Genomic DNA, 16,080 nt, shown 5'->3' on the forward strand with positions numbered 1-16,080 from the left:
AGCCACGTTTTTAGAATACCAAAGCACATTATTGTCTTGTGACCATACAGGTTGAATACAAAAAGGGTTATGAACAGAGCAAAGGCAAGTTAATTGGAGCTCTGAGTATTGAAGATGATCCCAAAATGATACATTGCCAAAAAGTGGCCAAGCAACAGAGTGATGTAAGTACAGATAAACCAAATAATATGTAGTTTGTTGATGATATGTTGAATTCTCTGAAAAATGTTGATTGATCTAGATAGAAAACCATTTTCAGAAGATATTTCTTTAGAGTGTCCCTTTAGGTGACGTTTACATTCAGTGAATTCTTAATAAAGAACAACTGATCTTTAATTTTGAAAACATAATGAGCAAGTCCAGAGTGTTAAACCCTCTGATGGGAAATAATAATATACCCTTTAAGGAAAGTAGGTTCTCATAATTGCCTAACAAAATGATGAGGAAATGTAAATGTTAATAAAAATAATACTTGAGCTATTAACCTGAATGCTTATGAAGTACAAAAAGTAAGTGAATATTGGGTTATCAGTAGATGCACCAAATTTTTAGCATAAATCAGGCATATATGCAGAAGTTAGGCATATATACAGTATTGATATTGGCTTATTTGACAGTCAGCATAATCCCAACCTAGTCTATTTGTTGCATATGACTGTAGTCATTTCAGAAGACCTTCTCGTGTTGCAGAAAAAAGAATTCTTTAAATAAGCTGTGCCTGCTTTTAGCATATCCACTGGATATTGTAGAGGGATTATCACCCACATTTGACAAAGATCTGGGCTTCTTTTTTTCCAACTTCAAATGGTTAATGACTTGTATTAATTGTACCATAGCTGCTCTATAAAGAAGGTTATGAAGCATCGAAGACCAAATACACAGCACCGTTGGACATGATTCCCATTGTACAAGCAAAGAAAGCTCAGGCGATCATCAGTGATACAGACTACAGGCATCGCATCCATAATTACTCCTATCCTCCTGATAGTATTAATGTGGAACTGGCCAGGAAGGCTAATACTATACTCAGTGATGTAAGTAGCAATGTTTGTTCAAACCTAGCATTGCTGAACTGTAGAATACTTCATACAGAAAAGAGAGTTGGCAGTGTATTTCCATAGCAATAGCACCTTGACTTATATACCGCTTCACGGTGCTTTACAGCCCTCTCTAAGCGGTTTACAGAGTCAACATATTTCCCCCAACTATCTGGGTCCTCATTTTACTGACCTCAGAAGGATGGAAGGCTGAGTCAACCTTGAGCCTGGTAAAATTCGAACTGCCAAATTACAGGCAGTCAGCTGTCAGCAGAAGTAGCCTGCAGTACTGCATTCTAACCACTGCACCATTGCGGCTCTGGAATGAGCCTTTTCCAGAGTTTGACAACTGCGGTAAGAAGAAACCCAACTGAGGATTGTCTATTTTGGCCTTCCCTAACTGCTGTCCTCCAGGTTTGTTGGGAATATAAATCCCAGACATTTGTTCAGCAAAGCTAACTTTAAAACCTAAGGTGGCCATCAGCTGTCTTGAAAATATGGTGACCTGTAATTATCCATAACGCATCAGTTAGGGAAGGATGCTTTAAAATATTAAAATATAGACTGGTGAGTATAGAAAACTCAGAAGACTGGGAAAAGGCAAGAATTTCCCATTTTTAAACTCACTATGGTCTTTTCCAGAATGAATATAAAGCTGATTACAACAATTGGATGAAAGGAATTGGTTGGATACCTTATGGATCCCTGGATGCAGAAACAGCAAAAAGAACTTCAGGATACGTAAGTGAGGTAAGTAAAGAAAGCCAGAGTTATTTCAGGTTAGTTATGTGGTTCTTCATATTTTTTTCTCTTTTACCAACTCTGTAATCCCTTGTATCGGGGTGGAGTCAGGATGACTCAAGGGAGCTGAATGTTTACTGTCTGGATGCTCTTCCTGATGCCTATGCAGAGTTCGCAGCAAATATTTTATCTTTACACCCAAATATTAAAACATCTGTCGCTACCTAGAATTGAACTCTCAACCTCCTGAGTGTGAGGTGAGAGTCTGCACCTTTAGGCCACTGCTCCTTTCAGTGGGATTGTCCATATTTAATTATAGCTAAAGGATGGGGGATCAGATACCCTAAAAGAGGCTATGCACTGAATCCCCAGTCTAATCAACAACCCTCTCACTTATCACATTTTTGCACACTGTTTTGCAACCCAAGCAGTTAACTAGGACTTGCACATTTTTAAAGAAGAGTCACATAAGTGCAGTTCCAGCAGTTACACTCTGTCAAAAGGCAGATTTGTAGATTTAAGACAGTGCTCTGGTACAACTAAAATTTACAACATTGTAACCCATAACCTTCAGGTCATATCTGTTAGAAAAGTGGGCCTGTTGTATAATTTCAGTAACAAGATTATGGCTTTCAAGAATAAAAGCAAGTAATTCAGTATCAGTGGCACCTCACACTGGATTGATAAATCCAGGGGAGAACCTACCAACCAAGTATTTTTGTAGAAGACTTCATGAGAGCAACAAAGGATGACATGGTCCTTTTCTGACTCCTGGCCCATCATAAATGCAACATGTGCCTGTATTTCTCTGCTTCAATTAAAAACTTCTGTTTTCTAATCAGAATTGACTGACACTCTGTAGGGCAGATGTTCTCCAGCAAGTCATGCTGATCTAGCAGCAGCTCCAGGTTTGATTGGCTGCAGGATCTGTCATTCTCCCTTCCCTCCTATAGTTGCAGGCTTTCCACCTTTAGTTCCTTGACTTTATTATTAATCCTACTGGTACTGAAAAAATTATCTTCCCTTTAGTTTTTAGTTTTTTTAAATCTTTATGTTACAACATATGAATGTTGTTATTTGTTCTGGAACTGAACTAAGCTTCTTCCTAGCTAAATACTTTCTGTGAAACTAAAGAAGGCTGTAGGAATGAAAAGACAACTGTTGGCTATCGGTTTCATTACCGTGGCATCAGAGCCACAGTGGTGTCATAAGGAAAAGAAAAAAAATGAAAGGGTTCTGTGTTACAGGAGATAACGTAGGGCAGATGTTCTCCAGCAAGTCATGCTGATCTAGCAGCAGCTCCAGGTTTGTTGGGAATATAAATCCCAGACATTTGTTCAGCAAAGCTAACTTTAAAACCTAAGGTGGCCATCAGCTGTCTTGAAAATATGGTGACCTGTAATTATCCATAACGCATCAGTTAGGGAAGGATGCTTTAAAATATTAAAATATAGACTGGTGAGTATAGAAAACTCAGAAGACTGGGAAAAGGCAAGAATTTCCCATTTTTAAACTCACTATGGTCTTTTCCAGAATGAATATAAAGCTGATTACAACAATTGGATGAAAGGAATTGGTTGGATACCTTATGGATCCCTGGATGCAGAAACAGCAAAAAGAACTTCAGGATACGTAAGTGAGGTAAGTAAAGAAAGCCAGAGTTATTTCAGGTTAGTTATGTGGTTCTTCATATTTTTCTCTTCTCCTTGGGTTAGAATTGGTATAAATATGACTGGGATCAATCAAAGCAAATAAATTTGACATCAAGATGGATGCCATTCCAATTTAGCTGCAAAAGCCAAGCAAAAATTGCTAGTGATGTAAGTATTACACAGAAATTAAGGTAGATCTTGGACTGATTTACATATGCAGCCACGTTTTTAGAATACCAAAGCACATTATTGTCTTGTGACCATACAGGTTGAATACAAAAAGGGTTATGAACAGAGCAAAGGCAAGTTAATTGGAGCTCTGAGTATTGAAGATGATCCCAAATGATACATTGCCAAAAGTGGCCAAGCAACAGAGTGATGTAAGTATTACACAGAAATTAAGGTAGATCTTGGACTGATTTACATATGCAGCCACGTTTTTAGAATACCAAAGCACATTATTGTCTTGTGACCATACAGGTTGAATACAAAAAGGGTTATGAACAGAGCAAAGGCAAGTTAATTGGAGCTCTGAGTATTGAAGATGATCCCAAAATGATACATTGCCAAAAAGTGGCCAAGCAACAGAGTGATGTAAGTACAGATAAACCAAATAATATGTAGTTTGTTGATGATATGTTGAATTCTCTGAAAAATGTTGATTGATCTAGATAGAAAACCATTTTCAGAAGATATTTCTTTAGAGTGTCCCTTTAGGTGACGTTTACATTCAGTGAATTCTTAATAAAGAACAACTGATCTTTAATTTTGAAAACATAATGAGCAAGTCCAGAGTGTTAAACCCTCTGATGGGAAATAATAATATACCCTTTAAGGAAAGTAGGTTCTCATAATTGCCTAACAAAATGATGAGGAAATGTAAATGTTAATAAAAATAATACTTGAGCTATTAACCTGAATGCTTATGAAGTACAAAAAGTAAGTGAATATTGGGTTATCAGTAGATGCACCAAATTTTTAGCATAAATCAGGCATATATGCAGAAGTTAGGCATATATACAGTATTGATATTGGCTTATTTGACAGTCAGCATAATCCCAACCTAGTCTATTTGTTGCATATGACTGTAGTCATTTCAGAAGACCTTCTCGTGTTGCAGAAAAAAGAATTCTTTAAATAAGCTGTGCCTGCTTTTAGCATATCCACTGGATATTGTAGAGGGATTATCACCCACATTTGACAAAGATCTGGGCTTCTTTTTTTCCAACTTCAAATGGTTAATGACTTGTATTAATTGTACCATAGCTGCTCTATAAAGAAGGTTATGAAGCATCGAAGACCAAATACACAGCACCGTTGGACATGATTCCCATTGTACAAGCAAAGAAAGCTCAGGCGATCATCAGTGATACAGACTACAGGCATCGCATCCATAATTACTCCTATCCTCCTGATAGTATTAATGTGGAACTGGCCAGGAAGGCTAATACTATACTCAGTGATGTAAGTATTACACAGAAATTAAGGTAGATCTTGGACTGATTTACATATGCAGCCACGTTTTTAGAATACCAAAGCACATTATTGTCTTGTGACCATACAGGTTGAATACAAAAAGGGTTATGAACAGAGCAAAGGCAAGTTAATTGGAGCTCTGAGTATTGAAGATGATCCCAAAATGATACATTGCCAAAAAGTGGCCAAGCAACAGAGTGATGTAAGTATTACACAGAAATTAAGGTAGATCTTGGACTGATTTACAGGGGCAGGGAGATAGCCATTCTGAGGCAGATTCCCAGACAGGTACGTGAAAAAAGAAAGAAATATTATTTTTTGTCAAGCAAATTGTACCAGAAGGGAGTGGGCTTCAGATGGCTGATGCCAGAGGGCTTGATGATTTTCCGGGAGGGCATTACGCCAAAAATCAGTACAATTGCGGAGGCTACGGCCTATGTGGAGGAACACAAAGCCTTCCTGGAATCAGATGACCCAGGAATTGAAGAAGGCGAGGTTATAGATCATCCGGCTGAGCGGCTGCCGCTGTTGCGGCCCTGGAGTTGGGTCAGGCTGAACCCAGAGTTCTGAGATCCAAAACTAGGAAGTGATAAAGATATTTGGGATTGTGTTGGTTTTCCTTATTCTCTTTTGTACGATATTCTGTTTATTCTTGACTCTTCTTTATTACGTATTTAAAATTTGCAAACTTAGCTACTTCGTGTCACCTGCTTGCCTTATGGCTGTTGTATGTGTTAAAAAATTTGAGTAAAATTCTTATTTTAGATAAGAAAAATGAAAATTTACCATACCTGATATGTATTTGTATAAACCTTTTTTGACTAATAAAAACTTTTTGAATAAAAAAAAAAAAAAGAATAAAAGCAAGTAATTCAGTATCAGTGGCACCTCACACTGGATTGATAAATCCAGGGGAGAACCTACCAACCAAGTATTTTTGTAGAAGACTTCATGAGAGCAACAAAGGATGACATGGTCCTTTTCTGACTCCTGGCCCATCATAAATGCAACATGTGCCTGTATTTCTCTGCTTCAATTAAAAACTTCTGTTTTCTAATCAGAATTGACTGACACTCTGTAGGGCAGATGTTCTCCAGCAAGTCATGCTGATCTAGCAGCAGCTCCAGGTTTGATTGGCTGCAGGATCTGTCATTCTCCCTTCCCTCCTATAGTTGCAGGCTTTCCACCTTTAGTTCCTTGACTTTATTATTAATCCTACTGGTACTGAAAAAATTATCTTCCCTTTAGTTTTTAGTTTTTTTAAATCTTTATGTTACAACATATGAATGTTGTTATTTGTTCTGGAACTGAACTAAGCTTCTTCCTAGCTAAATACTTTCTGTGAAACTAAAGAAGGCTGTAGGAATGAAAAGACAACTGTTGGCTATCGGTTTCATTACCGTGGCATCAGAGCCACAGTGGTGTCATAAGGAAAAGAAAAAAAATGAAAGGGTTCTGTGTTACAGGAGATAACGGGAGGGCAGAGAAGTGGAACATGAAGGCATCTATGTGAGCAGGCATCGGGAAACCAAGGGAAAAGCAGGGGGCTAGTAAAACGGGAATAGCCCCTCAAAGGAAAGGAAAGACACTAGTAGAGTGGCCCAGCAAGCCAGTGAGCCCTGCCTTCCTTACGCAGATGGGAAGGACAAGAAGTAGGGGAAAGACCAATCAGTTTGAAGTCTGAATTGAGCACCAGTCCTATTCTGTTATCAATTTACTGCAGTCTGGACTGAAATTTCTGAAAAAGACAAGCAATTTGTTTTCTCTTTCTCCTTCTCCTCCCTTTTCTGTAGCAATAGAAACAAACTGAAGTCTTATGTTCATGTAGTCGGTTAAATTATCCACAAATGCAAGTATCTGTAGTTAGTTCTGCTTTGCTCCATCACTCTTAAGCCATAATGTGGTACAATATGATGTATAAAGTAGTTAATTGTGTCCCAGTAGGTATAAAAATTGACTACACTTCTTTTAGGAGGACTTTATTTATTTGCTTGCTTCTAATTAATTCATTACAACATTGAAACCCAATTCTTGGGGTAGAATAAGTGTTTTACATAGAAAAAGTGTTAATGTTTTAGATTCATCGAAGTCTTTCGGCCTTGATTACTTTTAAAAATCTTTAGACTTAAAAAAAAACACCTTTAATATGGATTTTCAGTGAAGTGGTAGATAATGATTAGAAGGAAGCAATGGAAAAATTCAGTAAATGAGATTGATTTGTTTTTTTCATAAACAGAAAAAATACCGTCAGCCTCCAGACACTATTAAATTTACACAAATTGAAGATCATCCTACTGTGGTTCAGGCCAAAATCAATCAAGCCCAGCGGAGTGATGTAAGTATGGGTGATGTATGTTTATTTGTTAACATTTGGAGTAACTACATTATAAATTTGCTGCAGGTCATAGAACCCTTAAAAGATTAAGGGTTCTTGATCAAACGTAACCTATACTTCTGAATTGAAACCAAACCTGTAATTTGGAATCGTAATAAATTATAATGTTTGTTTTTTGGGTTTGGATGTCACACTGATTTTTACACTTGATTTCTCTTTAGATACTTTATAAAGCCAAAAATGAAGAACTAATTCACAATTATAACCTCCCGGCAGATGCGCCTCAATTTATCCAGGCAAAGGTTAACTCCTACAATATCAGTGATGTAAGTTTGGTTTGGATAATTTTTAAAATGGAACTTTAACTGCCCATGTAGTTGGTGGACAATTGATGACTCAATAAATCCATTCTCTTGCAGACTTATTACAAACTGGGGTTGGAAGACCTGAAATCGAGGGGCTGTGACCTGAGGAGCGATGCCATCCCCATTAGAGCAGCTAAAAGTGCCAGCAAGGCTGCCAGTGATGTGAGTATGCCCATCAGAAAGAGTGGTTCACTTGGGGCCAAAGAGAAATTCCACTAACGTGATTCCCTTTTAGGACTTGACGCTAGTTCATCAGTCTAAGAACTAAGAACAGTCTTCATCAGTTCTAGTGGACCAGTTTCTGAATTAAACCAATCCCACAAAAGAGTGGTACTTTTCTGGAGTCTCACTCTGGATAGTGAGATGGGTGACGTATACATTTAATAAACAAACAAACAAACAAACAAACAAACAAACAAACAAATCTATTTATAATGCATTTACTGATTTGTACAGTTTACCAGCCATTGTTTCGACACCCTCAACATGTTAAATAGTTGGCTGAGCCTCTATCAGGCAGCCATTTGGGAACAAGATTTTGATAACTCTTGAGTTAAGAATATCTTTTAACTTTTCAGTTTCATGGGACTTCAGAGTGCAGAACTTGAACGGCACTGTGCCTTGTCTTTTTCAATTAGTTCCCTACATCATTTGCACCTTTGTTATGGTCAATGCCTGGAATGCACTACCTGACTCTGTGGTTTCATCCCCAAACCCCCATAACTTTAACCTAAGACTGTCTACTGTTGATCTCACCCCATTCCTAAGAGGTCTGTAAGGGGCGTGCATAAGCACCCCAGCGTGCCTACCGTCCCTGTCCTATTGTTCCCATTTATCTGTATCCATTTCCTGTATTCATAATCGTGTTTATACTTATATTTGTTATCTTATACATGCTTGACAAATAAAATAAATAAATAAATAAATAGCCTTTGCAGACAGAATGCCTTCCTATCTATGACTTGGCAGGCCCGAACACTGATTCATTTCAGGAGCCTTTCAAACCTTTTAACTTTTCATAAGTCTCTTTCCGAGCTGGTAACTCCTCCAATAGTTTATATTTATTATTTTCCATGAATCGTTTCAATTATTTCTCTTCTCTCCCCTCCATTTATTCTGTTTTATAATCATAGTAAGCTGATTCAGATATTTAACTAGTGATGTTCAAATGCTTTTGATTAATAATATATCAGTGCAATAGTTTAGTTCCTTATTTTGCTTCATTTTTCTCAGACTGTAACATTTATATTATCTTACTGTACCTCGATCACAGTTGCAAATTCTGTAATAGTGCTACAGTTCTTAAAATCTGAGAATTGCTACTATAATCTCATTATCTTAACCTTGAATCAAGCCCTGCCATATACAATGGGGTATAAATGCCAAATGAAAGGGCAGAGGGTGATGCTGAACTTTGATTCCATTTAATTCCCAGTGAATCAAGCAGGAATTATAATCAAATAAATTAACCATGACCAAATGTTCACATTGTCTTAAATATTAGTTGACCCAATCCATTATTATTATCACTACTATCATCCGTATTAATAATATTATGCAGTTGTTGCAATTATTAAGCATACTGTGAAGAGACTTGATCATGAAATGCCAATGGCACCTACAGAATTCTACTTACACAGAATTTAGCACAATTCTGCAAATGCCTGGGAGTTTTCACCAGTACTCCATAAGCATACTTTATATGCTGTTGCTTGTTGCAGTTCTTCTGGCACTACTAAATGCATGGATTCAATCTGGAAAGTAGACACTTTTCTGCTCATCTTGACCTTATTGTCTTTTTGTTTTCAGCATTGGTTTTATGTAGTATTGGTTATACGATGCTCATCAGGAAATAAATCTCCTTCTCAATCTTGTTTTGACAGTTTGAATATAAGAAAGGCTATGAACAAGGCAAAGGCAAACTGATTGGCTTCCAGAGCATTCAAGATGACCCCAAATTAGTTCATTATAAGAACGTGGCCAAGATGCAGTCCGAGAGGGACTACAAGAAAGGCTATGAGGAAAGCAAGACTAAATACAACATTCCACTTGATATGGTGAATGTTGTAGCTGCTAAGAAAGCCCAAGAAATTGTCAGCGATACCAATTACAAGAATCTCCTGCACAATTATACATTATTGCCAGATGATATTAATGTGGAGCGAGCTAAAAACATGATGCAGATTCAGAGTGATGTAAGTCTACTGAGACATTTGTGTTCAGATAAATGTAATTTGAAAAGAAGTTTTTTAAACTAATCAGTTATCCCTTCCTTCCTTCCCTCCCTCCCACTCTTTCTCTCTCTCGCTTTCTTTTTCAGAATCTTTACAAGACAGATTTTACTGGCTGGATGAAAGGTATTGGGTGGATCCCAATTGGTTCCCTTGAAGCGGAGAAAGCTAAAAAAGCAGGAGAGGCTCTAAATGAAAAGAAGTACCGACAGCATCCAGACACTATTAAATTTACAAGTATTGTGGATTCTCCCGTCATGGTCCAGGCTAAGCAGAATGCACTTCAGCTCAGTGATGTGAGTAAAACTTTGGAAAGATAGGTGAAATGCTAAGTCTTATGGAGTTGGAGTGTCTTTTAAATCCAAGGAATGAATGAATGAAATTAAAGAAATTGAACCTAGTATTTAATAATTATGCAAATATGGCTAGCAATTTTTCCCTTTTCTATTCTATTTATTTTCATCTTGCATGTTAGTATTTGCTTTATGAAGAGTGTAAAAGAATGTCCTATTTAGGAAGGGTATGGGGTTGTGCATGTGGGTTTCTTTTGTGTCATTGTTGACTCCTGGCAAATGCCTGGACTAGTCCCTGCAAATTTATTGGAAAATTTTCAGAAAGAGTTTATCATTATTTTCTTTCTAAGGCTCAGAGACAATGACTGGCCCATAGTCATCCAACTTTGTGCCTCCAATGGAACTAGATCTCCCAGCCTCTCAATTTCTAGACCTGTTTATTAATCACTACAGCAAACTTTTTCTTTCTTTGCCTCCCCCCCCCCCAATACATTATGGAGTTCACCATGTCTACAAAATATCTGCTCACAATACTAAGGGACTCAGAACTTATCTGCTCCTTCCACATTTTCAAAAGCCACCTTCACATCACTATGTCAGACCCCAAAGTCTGTGCATTCTTCCCTTGGCATGATAAAGTTACTTGGATCACCAAAGGCTTATAATATCAAATGAATCTACTGGAAAAAAATATACTAAAACAGTGTTCAGAGTATTATTGATGGTATATTGTCCCCTGGAGATTTGATTGGCATCTGTTTTCATTATTTTTCAAAAAGTCCTGAAGATAAGGTTGTGTTCCAGATATAGATTGGATCATTAGTTGGATCTATGAAAATTTCATTCAATGAGATAGGTGTTTTTTTTTAACCCCAGTTGCAATTTGTTCTTTATGCTTTGTTATTATATTACATTTGTAAATGTTCTTAGTTAGCTAGCTCAGAGTCATGATGGTAAGATGGGCAGACACATAAATTGAATAGATGAATACAATCCTAAGGTATTTTGTTTTTAAACAAAATAGGCCCGGATGTAATACCTGAAAATGTTCTTGTAGAAGGAAAAATTACTGATTCTGCAATCATTTGTATTGTCATTTTTTAAAAAAAAATCAGTGTAACAGCTTTAATAACATAATTAAAAAGCAAGAGTAAATTTTTCCACTAAATTCGGTATTGCTGTGTCTAATTTTAATAGCTAAAGAATAGACTTGTATTCTATTATTAGTATTTTGAAATAATTTATTTTTAGTTATTGAATAAGCTTTAAGAATAAGCATATACTCAAGTGTTTGAGGCTGAGGTTGTAGCTTCTAATAGTAATAGACAGAGCCATTTATTTGAGACTGAAGAACGTTAGGTGTTTCCTCTTTGAAAGTTTAGTTTTCTTACATCTAGTTTTTTCAGATACCTTTGTTCTGCTAATGAACCTACCAGGATCTGGTGGGTTTTACAATGACCTGGAAGCTGTTGATTGATTAATTATAATTATAATTATTAATTGTTTCAATTTAGCTACCTTATTTTTCATAATGACAAATAAGTACTCATGGAAATGTAGTAACTGAGTCTAAGGACAATTCTTATAACCTGTTCCTATGGCCATTCTTTTCTCCCATGGAAAAAAGTACAACTGTTTTCAGTGTGCCAAGGCTGCAGTCTTATGCACTAAAGTAATATGTAAATTCAACTGTTGAGTTAAGAAACATCAGGATCTATTATTGTCTTGTTTCCTTGATTTTCAGATTTTATACAAATCCTCCGGGGAAGAAATGAAGCATACATATAATTTGCCTGCAGATGCCCCTCAGTTCATCCAGGCCAGATATAATGCAGCTAATATTAGTGATGTAAGTGACTATTCAAAGGCTGTGCATAATTTATACTATGGTAAATAATGCAGAGTTTTATAATAAATATTATTCTGATATTTTGCAAATCAGATAGGCAACGTAATTTGGCATGTGATGATATCATTGTTTATCACTTGATGCTGTGCATGATATAAGTAATTTTATTTCCTATTGGGAGAAAGGAAACAAGAAATGGAGGGGTCAAACATTGACTGTCATATCAATAGAGGCTCTGCTGACATGCCTAGCCATAGTTTGAAACCAGTTAGATCAAGCATAATCCAGAAAAGCTAACTGAAGGTCAGAAAGTCCAGATAAATACATTGTATGGACTACTGGATTCTAAGTTAATCAACAGTAATGACTTAAAATGACTTGTTAAATCAGTAAGATGCTCTTTTTTTTCAGAATTATTATAAATATGGCTATCAGGACCTCATAGCCAAAGGACCCAGTGTACTGGGTGATGCCATTCCAATTACTCATGCCAAGGCCTCAAGAAACATTGCTAGTGACGTAAGTAATCCTTACTAAATTCTCTTTATATACTATCAGTATGATGAAAGTTGCTCTTAGCTTGCTATGTAAATGATTAAAATATTTTCTCACACATTACCTTCTCTGTCTTAGACCATTCTATCCTTACTTTAGTCTTAAAGGTTTTTGTTGGCAAAATATCTTGCCATTCTCATTCTATTGCTTTAGCCTCCTTCTTCACTACTGAAGACAGGTGTGAACCTGTCATTGTTTCTTCTAGTGGAAATGATTAGCTGCTTGTTCAAGAGCTTAAAATTACTGGGGAAAAATGGGAGCAGGTTATTGCACAACATAGATAGACTTAAATATTATGCCACATATTTTATCCCATTTCCAGCAGTTTGGAAATCTATATGCATTCTTTTGCAGACTATAATAGTAACTTTCAGAAATTCATGATTATCCAGGCATAATTTCACTTTTTCTACCTCTAGGAGGGTGTTTTTTTGAAGGACTCCTGTCATGTCCATCTCAAAGCACCTGAGGGTAGAACAAGAAGCAATGGGTGGAAACTGATCAAAGAAAGAAGCAACTTAGAACTAAGGAGAAATTTCCTGACAGTTAGAACAATTAATAAGTGGAACGACTTGCTTGCAGAAGTTGTGAATGCTCCAACACTGGAAATTTTTAAGAAAATGTTGGATAACCATCTGACTGAGATGGTGTAGGGTTTCCTGCCTGGGCAGGGGGTTAGACTAGAAGGCCTCCAAGTTCCCTTCCAACTCTGTTGTTATGTTATGTTATGTTATGTTATGTTATGTTATGTTATGTTATGTTATGTTATGTTATGTTATGTTATGTTATGTTATGTTATGTTATGTTATGTTATGTTATGTTATGTTATGTTATGTTATGTTAATGATTCACCTAAAATTGTTTTTCTCCATTACTAATATAATGGAGTATAAAAATGAGTACTGAATTGCCCATTAATCCAGACACTTTCCTTAGCTGCTTGTATACCAAGTCTCACTAACTAGGCCTAATTACTTTCTCTCTTTGTCTCTCTGACTGGACCTTTAGTACAAATACAAAGAAGCTTATCAAAAGACTAAAGGAAAACAGGTTGGTTTCCGAAACTTGCAAGACGCTCCTATGCTTGTCCATTCTATGAATGTGGCCAAGATGCAGTCTGAGCGTGAGTACAAGAAGGATTATGAGAAAAGCAAGACATGCTATCACACACCAGTGGAGATGGTCAGTATCCAAGCTGCCAAGCAGGCTCAGGATGTAGCCTCCAATGTCAACTACAAAAATCTGATCCATCACTATACCTACCTGCCAGATGCTATGAATGTGGAGCTGGCCAAGAACAGGATGCAAATCCAGAGTGATGTAAGTAGGGCAATATTTAAAAGGTCGCAACTGCCTAGGGACAACACAGCATAGTTTACCTAGCAAGCAAGGGTATCTTTTTTTCTAGAATCCTTTCTAAGAATAAATTATTATTTGAAAATATTTCTTTTTTAATCACAGGGTCAGATTAATCATTCTTAAAGATTCTGAAGCCATTAAAATGGCTTTTTGAGCTACCAAAGAAGAAAGGGGAGGTGTGGGAATATGACAATTCCTTGAATTCTTAATTATCTCTAATTCCCAGAGGAACTACTGCTTAATTTTGCAAGGGAAATCTATCTGCACTGATGATGCATTCCATTTTCAGATAACTTCATCAGTTTGATAGATGGCTATTTTTTCTTCATTTAAAGAGGAAGAGATAGAGTTGAAAAAGTTAGAGTCATTCATGTAAAAGGCTCTTTGTTGGGAGTTAAAGTATTCTACGTCTGCAAATGATCAGTGAAGCAAGTTTAGGAATTATAACAGAAACAAGAATTAATTGCAGGAAATTTACAAAAAGGCAAATGCTTGGTATCTAGCTAGCTATATCTCTTCAAGAGGAGAATCACATCACATGTGCCCTGTATCTATGTGTGTGCGTGTGCGTGTGTGTATGTGTGTGTGTGCTTGCACATGCATGCTCCTGGGAAGATGAAAATGACATCAGATTAGCAAATAGATCATCCTTTCTTAACTCTGTTAATTCTTTAATCTGTTAATTCTTAACTCTCTATCTATACTCTCCTGCACCCTTATGGTCATCAGGTCATGGAGAGATTGAAGATTTGGATTTACATCTTCAACATTTCTCATTTGGCCAAGCTTCCAATAAAATAAATTAATTCCATTCTGTATGTGAGATCTCACTTCCAGTATCAGTTTTATACTCTTTTTTTTTTTTGCTTCATTTGCCACTTTCCCCCTTAACTTTTGGTATGTGAACACCAAGTTGGAATTGATACACAAATTAATTAATATCCTTTGTGCCAATGTAACAATTTTCACAGGAAAGCACACTTGAAACCCCGTTTTGGGGTTTGAGTTGGAATTAATATATAAAAATAAATCGTTGCCTTGAGCATTGCCGAAGAAATGTTTGCATGAATTTCACTTTGTGTTCTCCTTTCTCTTTCGAAAGGGATGCGTTGTCCCTGTCTGATTGTGATGGATTTTGCTTGAATGTGTATACCCAATTCTATTTCAGTATTTTAGTGCTCAATAGATTTGCCTTCCAAACTCACTGATAAATGGAATGTTAAATTGGATGCTAATGTTGGCTGAAAAACAATACTCATTTTCCCAAGAGCTTTTGCCTCAGTTTAAAAGGAATGAATATTGTTTATGATTATGTATATAGCTAGTATTTATGTAGAGTGACAAAAAACAAAGAAAGTCCATCTTGGAAGAAAGTTATGGAAATACTATTATCAGATAGCCAGAAAGTGCAGGATTTTGTCTCTCACTTTGCCTACCTTGTTACAATAAGAACATTCAAATGTTTAACTTAGATAATATAAATGCAACCCATTGGTGTGCCAGTGCTTATCTTGGGAACGACTGTATGTATTTCTTGATCCTTTGAAGGGCTTTCCCTATGTTTACAGAACTTTGAGTCTCCTTTGGTTTTCCTCAGGTTGTTTACAAAGATGACTACAATAACTGGTTAAGAGGTGTGGGGTGGAGTCCTTGGGCTCCTGGATATGGAAAAAGTTAGAGTCATTCATGTAAAAGGCTCTTTGTTGGGAGTTAAAGTATTCTACGTCTGCAAATGATCAGTGAAGCAAGTTTAGGAATTATAACAGAAACAAGAATTAATTGCAGGAAATTTACAAAAAGGCAAATGCTTGGTATCTAGCTAGCTATATCTCTTCAAGAGGAGAATCACATCACATGTGCCCTGTATCTATGTGTGTGCGTGTGCGTGTGCGTGTGTGTATGTGTGTGTGTGCTTGCACATGCATGCTCCTGGGAAGATGAAAATGACATCAGATTAGCAAATAGATCATCCTTTCTTAACTCTGTTAATTCTTTAATCTGTTAATTCTTAACTCTCTATCTATACTCTCCTGCACCCTTATGGTCATCAGGTCATGGAGAGATTGAAGATTTGGATTTACATCTTCAACATTTCTCATTTGGCCAAGCTTCCAATAAAATAAATTAATTCCATTCTGTATGTGAGATCTCACTTCCAGTATCAGTTTTATACTCTTTTTTTTTTTT

At 36.5% G+C, this 16,080-nt stretch overlaps 1 protein-coding gene across 28 annotated transcripts in view; it reads left to right on the top strand.

Annotated features, from left to right (window-relative positions):
- NEB (nebulin) overlaps positions 1–16,080 on the top strand; it is a 223,971-nt gene that overhangs the window by 49,150 nt on the left and 158,741 nt on the right. For 27 of the 28 annotated variants that reach the window (XM_058192812.1, XM_058192850.1, XM_058192900.1 and 24 more), the window contains exons 1-9: positions 3,318–3,419; positions 7,143–7,241; positions 7,463–7,567; positions 7,661–7,768; positions 9,490–9,801; positions 9,927–10,133; positions 11,875–11,979; positions 12,391–12,498; positions 13,543–13,854. In XM_058192812.1, coding sequence (XP_058048795.1) covers positions 3,342–3,419; positions 7,143–7,241; positions 7,463–7,567; positions 7,661–7,768; positions 9,490–9,801; positions 9,927–10,133; positions 11,875–11,979; positions 12,391–12,498; positions 13,543–13,854 — 1,434 coding nt within the window. In that variant the 5' untranslated portion in view covers positions 3,318–3,341. Of the gene's footprint in view, positions 1–50; positions 165–836; positions 1,035–1,679; positions 1,788–3,317; positions 3,420–7,142; positions 7,242–7,462; positions 7,568–7,660; positions 7,769–9,489; positions 9,802–9,926; positions 10,134–11,874; positions 11,980–12,390; positions 12,499–13,542; positions 13,855–16,080 lie in introns of those variants that run through there. The other variant, XM_058193019.1, reaches the window with a different exon arrangement.

This window comes from Ahaetulla prasina, chromosome 1 (assembly GCF_028640845.1).
Source record: "Ahaetulla prasina isolate Xishuangbanna chromosome 1, ASM2864084v1, whole genome shotgun sequence".
Classification (NCBI taxonomy): Eukaryota; Metazoa; Chordata; class Lepidosauria; order Squamata; family Colubridae; genus Ahaetulla; species Ahaetulla prasina.